Source organism: Chrysoperla carnea, chromosome 5 (genome assembly GCF_905475395.1).
Source record: "Chrysoperla carnea chromosome 5, inChrCarn1.1, whole genome shotgun sequence".
Taxonomy (NCBI): domain Eukaryota; kingdom Metazoa; phylum Arthropoda; class Insecta; order Neuroptera; family Chrysopidae; genus Chrysoperla; species Chrysoperla carnea.
This window is the reverse complement of record NC_058341.1, coordinates 41,053,583-41,066,951: the sequence shown is the minus strand read 5'-3', so window position 1 is coordinate 41,066,951 and position 13,369 is coordinate 41,053,583. Positions and strand designations below refer to the sequence as shown.

Sequence of the window (13,369 nt, the reverse complement as noted above, 5' to 3'; positions counted from 1 at the left end):
TCTAAGGTCAAAAAGTAACTTGGATGGTTGGATCCCCATTATAACTACCCCTAGAAGTGTCAATAAAAATATTTTCTTTATTTAAATAACATTTTGATCCATTATTTCATAATTACTTAAGTAAACTTTGAGTGAATTAATCTTTTTCAAAATGTTTAATTGTCATTACATCCATCTAACGTGGAAAAAAGTCAAGTCAAAATATTTTCGTTATATCAAATTTTCTTATTAATATCTACGCAATGGTTTTCAAATGAGTAACTTGCTACCTTCTAGGCTCTGTTTTGTGCAAATCCGGTATACAGTTGAATAGTATTTCGAAATCACAAATCTAAACACCAATTTCTTATAAATGTAGATATGATAAAATGTGTACAATTTATTTGTACCTAACACAATCAGTAAATAAATATCATGCTACTTAGGTATCTTACTTATTCTTGATTCTTATTACAGTAAATAACATAAACATACCACCATGTTCATTGTACTCTAATTAAAAATCATTTATATATATTTAAGAATAAATTGTAATATATACATTTTACAATTACTATGCAAAAAATAATATAATAGGTACTTAAAATATTTTATAATATTCTAATATAACTATTATTTATTAGCAAAAAGTAAAGCAACGTAGAGTGTGTTTATTTTGAAAGGATACCAACCTCTCTTATTTATCATTCAAAGTACAGTAGAGTCTCAATAATCGGAAAATCTCGTTTAAATACGTGCATTCCAATACTGTTTTTCCTTGCTTTATTTTATTTATAATTCGTTTTCCATTCAATCTCAGTAATTAGAACACCCCTGGTTTTTATTCCCGATTATCGATGCTCTGCTGTACATGAATTTCTGACTGTCTTTGGTTTCAAAGCATAAAATGTGAGAATTTTTATTGATGTAGAGTCAATGAAATTAGCAGTTGAAGTTTCGACCGTCCGATAGTCAAAGAACAGATACTCGATTTGTGAAGTGGTAAGCAAAATATGAGGTATTCTAGGCACACCCTTGAATTCGGTTAACGGACACATCTTTTATTGAATGTATGGAAAGTTGATTTTTCTACCGGGTTATTTGAGTACAATCTAAAGTTTTCCATAAGCCTATGAAAGAGCTCGGCCATCGATCAGTTTCTTATACAAGAAGTTTCTCAACAGAACATATGCAAAGTCTCAATGGTGACGTAGTGAGAAAGATTTTTGAGCAAAGACCTGCGAGCTACAAGTTTTGAACCAAGGTACCTATAATACTCCACCGCATACATTTATCAAAAGGCTTTGTATGTAGAGTTCAATAAATAAAATAAACAAAGATTATATTATAATATTATAAATATATATTATTATTATTTATTATAAATATTTTTTAATATTGTTATATTAAAATGAATAAATAATAACAAAAAAATAATATGTAAATACATATCTTAAAGCAATATGACATTATTTACTTAACCGAAATGTTATAATTGTAAGAAAATTGGACACCCACCAAAATATGGCACAATTTAATTTTTCTTTTTTTTATATTTTTACAACCATTTTTATTATTAACTTCTGATTGTGTTTGATACGTCATTTTATTAATTTTTTATATATCAAATCAAAAATTAATCAATTTTTGGCAAAGAAAGAATTACTGGTTAAAATAAAAATTATAAGCTACAAATCAGACTATATTTCTGGCTGTCAAAGGCAGACTTAATTCTTAACAAGAGCAGTACCTAGTGATCCATGCTATTAAAACCACCATTAAAAGAGTGGGTTATAATGACTTTATTCGCACAGTTATTCTTATCTGTCTATTTATTCAACGCATGCTGAAAGCCTTAATTCGCTGAATGTCGCTGAGAAAAATAACAAAAGTGTAATTGAAAATTAAAAGAAGGAAAGTAGAAAAGTAGAAAAGAACAATGAATCCAAAAATCAATGTTTACTAGAAATAAGAATTATTTGACTAATAAGCTAAATTTATTTAATATAATAATATATAAATTATGACTTCTTTCAACGAACAAATGATTTTATCCTCCGGTGAAACTTAAAACAAAAATTTTTATTGTTTAATTAATGAACCGAATTAATTGGCAACGTTTATTTCTCTATTTTTGTTTTATTTAGAATTTTAAATAATCGGTATCGTATACTTTTAAGTCAATGAAGTTTTTTTTCGATAAAAGAAAATAAAGTTATCAACGTGTTTTTTTTTTTTGTTACACCTCTTGAATAATTTTAAGATAAAACCATATAAGCAATAAAAATGATTGTATTTTGGTTTACTAAATATAAGTAAAATGATTGAATAATTGTATTATCTTAATCTTTTAAAGCGTAAATGATTCGATTCCATATCAACTCTATTTTAATGAAACATATAGTTTTCTTGTTTTTGTATTTAATTATCAAGTAGTTTTATTTGTTCCTTAAAGTTCAAAATTATTATTTTTGCCGTGATTTATTGCTAATATGTAAAATAAAAATTACCTTAAAACGAAAGAAATATTTTTTTAAAAATTTGCAGAAATATTGTTGATTTATTGCCACGGTGATGGAAATGACCTCGTTCTAAATTCATTTCAAAATTGTCATAAAGATAAAATTTCTATAGAAGTAGAAAGTAAAGTGTTTGCAGGTACTTCCTTCGAATTTTCTATACAACTATCCACTGTCGACCCGTTAAGGCGAAAAATGTGACTTGGTCTCTCATTAAGAAGAAAAATGGGTGAGAGTAATTGTCATTGAAAATTGTTTCGTAACAAAATGGTTGAAGCGTTGGAAAGTCAAGGAGTTTTTTAATAATAGAATATATACAATGATATGAGTGTAATATGTATAAATTCTATTAAATACTGAACTTAATATTTATCAAGGCATGTGCATCGCTATAAAATCTTGATCAGAAAGAGAAATGATTGGATGTACGCAAGAAGAAACAAAAAAGAAAGTTGCAAAAAAATTTTAATTAAGAAAAATTAAAGATTTAATATAAAGATTTTTTATTTTATGATATTTTAATTTAATTTTTTTTTTAATTTATCTTATATTTCTGGGAAATAATTTTTTTTAATTTGCGTTATTCTTCCAAGAATATACATCTTTTAAAGATTGTTTTATTTAAAAATAAACTATTCCCGGTAAAAAAGACTATTCAGATATTAATTTATTATTCACAACTCTCGTTAATGATACTAAATTATAATATTCTAGACAGAACACTAGACAAATTGGCGTTTTGGATTTATATAAAAATACCTTTTTAATAATTTTGATGACCAAAAATCCATAGGGGAGAACAGGTTGTGAACCGATGTTTAAATCGTACCGGATAGTTTTTTAAAAGTGCGTATTTTTCTAAGAAAACTGACGATTAATTCATAAAGGATATGATAAATCAGTAATTTTGTTAAAAATTGTAATTTTACATGACGGCTAAATGAGAAAATAATTTTCTACAATATTTTTAATAAATGATAGAGGTTAGTTCATTTTTTTTTTAAATTGTACTACGAGTTTCCGAAATAGTACCTATACAGAGTTGCTTTAATCGTATACTTGAATTTCTATTTAAACGTGCGTTTTTTTAGAGTTTTTATTCATTTTGGTGCATTTTTATGATTAACTTTATTTTGTAATCAACAAGAAAGAGTTTGATTTTGAAAATCAATGATTTCCTTATTATAACATCGGAGTCTATTTATGATATGGGCGAGTACCATTTACGAAATCTGGTGCACCGCAAAAATATTAATAAAAATTAATTATAATTTAATTTTTTGCTTTGATGAGCCCTAAGCTAATAAACCCTATCATTTGGTTAAAAAAAAATTTCAAAAGGTAAATCTGATTAATGAACAGACTATTTAAGGTAAAGTGGTACGATTATGGCTACATTTCCCTACATTTACGAATGCGATACAATAATAAGTCGAGAACTGTAAATCTATAAACATACGTGCTTATACGTAAACTCCTGATTTTTAGAAGTTAAAGTTTAATAATTCTATCTGTTATTTTGGCAAATAATAACTGAAGAAATATGATTATTAAACTTGAACAACAAAAAGAATTCCATGACGTAGTGAATTGATATATAAATTAATAAGTTATTTCCCTTTCAAAATAAATCGCGCAACGTATACATCGTATTCAAAAAACCAATTTTATCCATCAAAAACCAGCAGGTTACAAGAGAGCACAAAATTCATTTATACCTTTGTATAGACAGAAACTTATCATATAATACCGACATATACAAACAACAACAACAACAAAAAACTTCAATTCATTAAATTCTCAAGGTGTAAACCAATTAGTTACGTTACGTAGTCGAATCCTAGTTATTATTTCGGTTAGATTCGATGGAATTACAAAAAAAAAGAAGAAGTTTTTATTATATGATCTGAATTGTTACGGATATCATTTCCAACATAAGGTGGGTGCTCTCTGATCGTGTTTATATCGTAGCATCTTCTTCATTGCTCCATATTTTTATCGATAAAAATATTAACAGTTGGATGTAATTCAAGTAGCTGTAGCCACCATGATGAGTCATCGTTAGTTAACATAATACAAAATTAAAAAGCGTAACAAAGGAGGGTTTCTTCGTTATTGTATGTGATTATAGGTTTATTATTTATTTTTAAGTATCCTTTTTTTTATTTTATTTGTTTATATTATAAACTGTCCTGAATACCGCCGTGTTATTGTACCCGCTACAGGTGTTTAGATAAGTAATTTCGATTAATTACTGAGAATTCATTTTTCATCGTACTTTCCAATTATGGTACGAGTGTTGCAAACGATTTGAACGGATGCATTTCAGATAATTTTTTCTTGTTAAAGTTAGGTGGAGATGAAGTACGTCTTTCAGCTAAGAGCGGTTGTGCCAATTAACGCGTAATGGGCGCTATTAAAGAAATCAAGCTTCTGTCTGGTTTTGAAAAAGATTATAATATCAGCAATTTTCGATGTTTTTTCAGGAATTTACAATAATAAATGCAGTTAACGCAACCACTCTGAGGTTTCAGACGAATCTCAACTCTATCTTATTTTAATAAGAAAAGAACGAGGTATCTGCAGACCACTTCTGCTATAACTCTGCCCGAGAGACAAACCCAGAGAATTTGAGTGACTGCTGTCAAAGCATTTCTGTAAAGTAGATTTCACACATTGAGAATTGTCTTTCTAGGGCAAGGTTTAACTCCGTTTCGAGACTGGTCTGATGACTATCTGTGTAGGACGACATTGAAACTAAAGATAATCCAATAGCAAATGTAAAAACTAGCTGTAACTTAAAAATTATGCAAAGGCTCAAAAATTGAAATTTTCAGGTTGTTGGATGATCAGCTTTGACTTTAGCCCTTTTTAGGAGCCTTAAATCGAATAACTACGTAAAATACTTTGATAAAAAATGAATTCTAAATCGTTCGTTTTCCAATTATCAGATGATAGGCTTAATTCTGAAAAATTTCGAATGTTTATTAAATTGAGGCGACATTCATTATTTTTCCATTATTTTTAATGAACTGCATGCTCTGCCAGTACCTACTATTTGAATCGATTACAATTCGATGACCTACGACTTCGATGATCTTCGATTGTCTTGAGAAAAACAATTCCAGGTAAAATTTAAATATGCAACTTAAAATGGTTCAATACACTTATAATTTTAAAAACTTATTAATATAAATTATCCATTATTAATCACTATTGAAAATTAATAAAATAAAATCATTGTTTGCAATCAACAATCGTTAGTATTCAATAGGTAATATTTTAATTTTACGATTTTACGAGTAGTAAATATTAAATATATTTCTATAGACAATTATTCAACGTCCAAGTAGGTGCATGAGCTTAGCATTATTATCAAATTATAATTTTCATTTTAAATCAACTAAAACTAATTGAAAATATTTTTTAATTAATTAAATTGATTTAAAAAATGTAAATATGATATACAGATGTTTGACAAAGTATCAAATTTTCAACAAAATTTGGAAAGCAAAAATCAATTTCTGTTATTAAAAACAATAATTGATAATTTTTTTCCAATAAATATTTTGATTAAATTAATAATTTAGTTTTTTTTAAATATTGTTTCATTTTATAAATTAATTTATTAAAATCTCATAAAAAAGGTAAAGAATTTTATTAAAAAATATATAATAACAAAAAGAAAGTTCAGGTCTGTTGAATCAAACCAAAATATACACAGAAGTACCAGATCGAAATTAACAAACTGTATCAAATTACCGAAAGAAGTAAAAAAAAAAACAGTATTTTGAATATTTTATTAAGAATAGTGAAAAAAAAAACACACAGTTACCGACAAATAAATTCTGTGTTTCTTTTTTAAATAACATTCACACGGTAAATATATTTATTAGATCAAAAAATAGTTTAATTCGGCAAAGTAATTCAATTGATTTTTTTTTCTCAAGTGACAAATTGAATTTAAATAATATTTTATTGTTAATATTTATATTTAGTTAGTTTAAAATGGAAATGAAATGGTTTCAAAAATTAATTGAAAATGTTTTTTTAAAAATTGTATAAGAGTATTTTTTCTCTTTAACCATCTGCTACGTCATTTTATTGTACTATTGTTTTGTTAGCATTCAATTATTATGCATTTAGATTCTAACCAACGGTAACAGTAACAACTCTAGTAAGACATGTTTTTCAGTGACGAAAATTATTTTCTATTTCTGAAAAAACTATGATATTCGAATTTAAATTCACGGCCATTGATAGTTATATAAACATAAGATAGCTATATAATGGTAAAATGATCCCGTGTTGTTTTAAGCCGTTAGAGCCATCTAATATATTTATCGACAGATGGCTTCCACGTTATTAAATTTAGCGTCCAACAAAGACGAATGGCGATGCATAAGCTTTGTTTGTTTTTCATAGCAAAAATATTAATTTTACTGCTTATGATCTATGGTAAGACAAATTTCAACGTAAAATTTCTTCCTTTTTGTAAGTTTTCGCTGGCTGGTTGCTTTATAACTTGACTTTTAATAACAATTATAATACATTTTTATAGGCGTTAAATAAATTTTAAGGTCAGTTTTTATGACAATATTCAAACATGTCGTTACGGGTAAAATGATTCCCTTTATATACGTTAAAATGATCCCTATTAAGTGAGTAAATGACAACCTATCATGTGGCTTGATAGTGAGTAAAATTTCCTAGCTTTTTTAGTTCTCCATCTATAATAAATATAAAAACTAATAGTTGAGTATTAAAAAAATATGCTTTGATAGGGTTGATTTTAATTGATTCATGTAGAGCTATATCGAATTGATTTATTTTTGATACTTGATTTTTATGGAATTTCTTTCTTTATAATACTCAAAGAAAATCCTTTGAATCGTGTTTCTTTCAATTTCCCGTCTGTGTAGAAACCGATTATTATTGATAGTGAAAATGGAGAACAATTTTTAACCACCACCAAATTTAATCATATAAAACAAATAAATGATTAATGCATGTGATTTCAAAACGAATTAATTAATTTAATTTCTTTGGATAGAATGGAACCATGGCTTGTTGATTTTTTGAAGATAAAACATTTAACCAGTCATTTGATTCATTTATTAGTTGAATGATGTATATATATTTTATATTTTTTTATTTTGTTTTGAATGCTTTCTCTATACTAAATAAAATAATAAATTTGGTAGGTGGTACCACACACAAAAATAAACACATCTGGATGAAATTAAAATGCATTTAATTTCAACAAATAAAACTAAATATCAATTTATTTAATTATAATTATCATCTCATTGGTTTGGTGATGATCATGTGTTTTTTTTTTATTATCATGTTTAATTTATATTTGAATACAAAATAATATGTATTTAAAATAAATAAACACCTTTGTGATTTTATTGTAATAATAGAAAGATACTGCATTCTACTCGAAAATTTGAAATTATCAATTCATTGCTGATACCGCTTCACTTAGTCCAATCACGAATCAACATGGTAAGATTTGCGTGTCAAATTTGGATGTACGCAAAAAAAGTTTGGATAATAGAAACATTGGAAAAAAATTTAAAGAAAACATACAATTTTCTACAGTTTATTAACAGGTCATATTCCTTCTTATAAATTTAATTTTGACAACGATTGAAAATGCTCATATGGAAAAATAATTAAAAAACCAGGGCTGTTGATTAACATCTGAACAATGTTGTTTTTAGATAAATAAAGCAAATACAACCATTGATTGCATCGTTTAATTTTAATAAATCGATGATATATTGTACACTTGAAACTTTTAATTTTATAAACAAGTTTTGGATAGCTCATATCGAAAATATAATCGTGGTTTGTTAAATTAACAAAAAGTAAACTTTTTTATTAATTAAACTGTTATTTTTTATAATAAGTGTTTTGTACAAGTATGCAAAATTTAATAGAACTCTTGCCAAAATGTTTCTTAAATTAATAGTAATTTGGAAGTAATGCACTTGTTTTGCTGTATTGTCAGTGGTGGATTTTACAAGTGGGCAAAGCAGCAAAGCCCACTAGACCCCCCCCCCCCGGAGTATTAATTTAAAATATTTTATACGCATTAATTTCTTTAAACTTACGTATTACTATCGAAATCTAGAGAGTGAAGATCAAATTTCGAGAGGGGGTTATTGAAACTATAGTTTTAGGGCCGATAAGGAAACCTTAAAGCCTCCACTGTGTATTGTCATACTTTTTTTTAGAAATCTTAATTGGAAAATTTATTTAAGCTGATGGTATTATCTCTAAAGAGCATATTCATCACGATTTGGTTTAGCTAATATAGATATAATACGGAAGCTATAATAATATCATCTTTATAAATGATTATTATTAAAAAGTCAAATCAAAATGATGATTTAGGTATATATTAAATATTAATAAAGATAACCTCAGTTAAATATTACATATTATGATGGCTATTCAACTTTAATATATGTACTATTTAAACACATAATTAATTCAATAGCTAATTATAATTATTATAACTATATATTTTATAATATACATATTAAATTATATAATATATAGCTAATTTTATACTAATTGTGAAAATATGATAGTCTTTCTTGAATTCTCAAAGCTAAATAAATTATTGAATATTAATAATTAATTGGCTTAATAGTTTAAAGCACAATCTATCTAAATCCCGGCGTGATGTGTTGGTTTTTTTCACTTGCCTGATAAATTTGTCTGTCGAAGTTTATTTGCCTTAGAAATAGTAGTTTATATACACCAAGTGTGTTAAGTCTGATGAGGTATAAATGAATTTACAAAAAGTAACGCTTATACCACGTTAAAATGATCACAAGCATAGTAATTCTTTACACAAGTACCCACTTATTTAAACAAGGGCTCATAAATTAGATTGGTCCTATTGTTTAAGCAGTCCACCATTTTCAGTATTCAAAATTGAAATTCCTAATGCAAAATTTTATACAGTCATCGAGGATAAATAACGCAGGTCAGCTAAATATCGCTAAATTTGTAGCTCAGTTATTTCTGGCATCGTACGGGCAGATTTCTGTTAGAACATTTATCTATATATGTATATACAAATAAAACTCTATTTCCCTAGGTCATCGCATCCTGCGTGAATGGATGGAACAATTTCATTAATTCTTATTTTTTGTAGGTTATATATTACCAGGAGCCAGGCTTACGAAAGAAAAAATTAAGGAAGTTGAACTCAACATTGGATAATTTAAGACAAAATACTATATATGCAATAAATGGTGGAAACGCAGATAAGTAATAGTAAGATATCGCCTTGCTATGTGTTTATGTATTTATTTGCGCTCCCACCATATTTATCCTGAAGGAGATATATTTTAACAAAATGCATATTAATATAGAATGGTGAAAAGTTATTTGAATTAAAAATGAATAAAAAATTGTCACTTATTTGATTTAGTTTTCTTACGTGCAGTAATGACAAATTTTATGAGCACAATCTTGAGAGTAATGACACTCAACTTTAAGCTGAGTTAAGCTGAATCAATGACACGTCGGTGATTTTTATAATGATGTCGCGACAGTGACATCCGTATATTTGTTTAGAGCTAAGTCAGTACCAATGATGATATTGATAGGAGTCGATAAAAATTTGTAGCATAGGAGCCAGCAGCGCTATAACACTTCTGCGAAATTTTGTTCTCATTTTTGACGAATTAAAAACAAAATGATGAAAGTTTTTCAAAAATAATTTGGTTATATTATTATTGGAGAAGATCAATAAAAAAAATAATTCTCCCAAAGTACAACATACCAATCTCTCATATGTGAAGGAGATATATTCAGATATATCTCTTATACAATGCGTATGTATATGTTTTGTACGTGTAGGCTCTCTTTGTGGGCGTTTTGGTTTAGTTATACAGGACATTTAACAAAATGAAAAGTCGGTACATATGTATTATAAATACCTACATATATGTATATACATACAACACACAAGAACAGTACACGTCCCGCTCAGCCCCTGGGCCGCAGCAATTGAGTGTCGGCATTCTTTGATCTCACTAATGCCTGTTTTCATCATCTTTACAGAGGCAACAGATATTATAAGGTATTATAATACACAAACACGTTACGTGATTTTGTAGTAACACCTATAACTATCGCATATAAGCGGCAATACCCAGAGAGATAAACATCATTAGTTGTTTTTTTTTTCGATTTGTTCTTTTTGGTCATCTTCTTTTATGAAATGAAATATTACTTGTTGATTGGAACAAACCACAAATAACTTTTTTGTGTGTTAAATAATTAAGTAATTTATTAATTAATATATAGGTATCTACTTTATCTACTTCTTAATGATTTTTTTTTTTCTGTGCTTTGTTGGATGATTTTTTTTTTTTTTGCTGAGCCGATTCTTCTTAATTTTTAGATATTGATTGGTTTTTGGAGAATTTGAAGAGAGATTATAAGAATTTTTTGTTTGAAATAAATTGTTAATTCTTGTTTGAAATAATTGAAATGTTGTATCAGATTTATTCTTGGAATATTTATTTATAGATTCTTTTGTTTGAGATTATTGAAAATTTCCGAAAGTTAACTATTTATCAAAATCTTGTCTTATGTCAAAAATATTATTAATTAGCTCTATTTTTTTAAACGTTTCTACATTAAACGTAAGTATTGCCATTCTTTTATTGTCAATAATTTTATGAAGGGTAATTTAATAAGAACCATTTTGCCCAACACTCATAACAATTTCGGAATAATCAAAACATTGGAACAGCTGGACAATTGATCAAATATTTTGACGGTCTTTACTCCAATCCGCTGGAGTCAGGGGTAATCGATTTATTAAGAAAAAACAATTATCTGTATTTGTTTCTATACCGATGCCATAAATTTTGGACAAAAAGCTTTAGTTTAAAGTGAAATCTTTATAGACCTAATAATTAAGACAAAATTTCATGCTTGCGACTCTCGTCTTAAATGACCACATATAAGTGCTAAAAACAGAATATTTCGTTACTATTTTATTTGAATTAAGAACGAATAAGTCAATAGTTTAAATTTTTCTGCCATCTACAAGAATAAGAAATTATACGTAACATATCGCAACGAATAATTCCGAATGGGTTTACCGCAAATGAGTGACAATCATATTTTCATTATAGTTATTAATTGTTCTACCTGTTAATATCTAGTAAAATCTTAATTCGAAGTTTCGATTTTTTACTACTAATTTGATAGGTACTCTAAAACCTTAGACATGAATTAAATTTCAAGAACATAGAATTATAAAATCGTTATCCTAAAGTATCATTAATCAGGTAATGACTAATTCTTACGCTGTTTTATATGATTGGAAGTTGATGATAGTAGCTGATATTAGTTTGATAGGCTAGCTGAATCCTATTCAAACCACTTGGTAGAAAGGCTTAAAAAAATTACGCTCTATTTTCACAAATGAAGATTTCAATACCTTTTTGCAAAACGTTGCTGATATTTGTTAAATGATACCAAGAAAGTTCATTGCGGAAAAACTGACGTTCCCATAGTAAACAGTCCGTCCCGACGCACCCGAGTATAATCTATCTAATAATGACTTTTATGCAGCAATATGACTAATCGGGCTTTTTTAATATCAATAAATCGTAAAAATCAGTTTATTAACAATACACCTTATAAGATAATTTTAAGTATATTCTCTTGACAAATGGACAATTTAGAAGAAATAAAATACGAATAAACTTACATCATAAACCATTATGATATAAAATGTCATTACGCATTGTTTAGCAGAAGAAAAATGCAATTTTATGACTTAAAACAACTTTATTACTTAAGAAAACAACCCATCAAATATGACAATAAATATAAATTATTAATGGTTAAAAAAAAACTAATTATTGTTAATAATAATGAATATAAAATCTATTAGATATATTATGTAAGAAGTTAAAGCTAAAGTTGAAGGTTTCTTTGGCCGCAAAAATATTAATCATTTTATTGTTTTCTTCTGTATATAGAAAACGATTTTTTGAACAAACTAATTGAATTTAATTAAGATTACTAGACCAGATATTTCTCAATATTTAGTTTACGGTGTATGTATCATATTAAAAACATCAATTATAATCGAAAAGGCCATGATGTAAATGAATATCGTATGCATGATTAAAAGTAAACAAAAACAAAAAAGTAATAAAATTGAATAGCTTCGATTTTTTTATTAATATTCGAAAAAAAGTTCAAATCATACCTTGAAATGGATATCCGGTAAAGTATGGAGCCATATTTAAAGTTGAAACTGCCATTGACAATTGGAAACCGCTCCAAAAAAAGACACAAATCACTTAAAAAACTAAAAAATAAAATCCGTCGGAAAAAAAGTAAGCACAAGTTCTTATACAAAACTGTTTTAATTTGTGCACAAACAGAATAATTCCACTTTAATTCGTCTATCTATGACCTTTAAACACTGTGTTACACTTCGTCCTTAACAAGGATAACAATTACCAAAGCATATACAATTTAAGAAATCAGGCGATGATAGTGTTAGTTTGAATACTACTCAGGCACTGAACAGGACTTAAGATTCTTGAGATGTAAAGTTAAGTAAAGTTTTATTGAAATAATACTTTAGAAGAAAGGTGGAAACAGTAACGCCTTCAAATATGTAGCTTGGACACGGCGGCTTCTTTTGAATTTAATAGTTCTTACCTGATTGGTTCATGTTGTAGAAATAAGGCGGGTGTTTTTAAAATGTTCTCATTATGAGTCATGATTTTTATGTATATTTTTTTTTTTTAAATTGAGGGGGGTTATATGTTTGTTTCCCATTCACACATTTATTCATTGAAGCCCAC

General features: G+C 27.1%; 1 protein-coding gene across 1 annotated transcript in view; it reads right to left on the bottom strand.

Moving 5' to 3' along the window:
* Positions 1–12,817, bottom strand: part of LOC123301175 (protein gooseberry-like) — a 37,203-nt gene extending 24,386 nt beyond the window's left edge. Inside the window, exon 1 of the mRNA XM_044883908.1 lies at positions 12,763–12,817. Within this exon, the coding sequence (XP_044739843.1) occupies positions 12,763–12,817 (55 nt within the window). The remainder of the gene's footprint in view (positions 1–12,762) is intronic.
* Between the last annotated feature and the right edge of the window lie 552 nt (positions 12,818–13,369).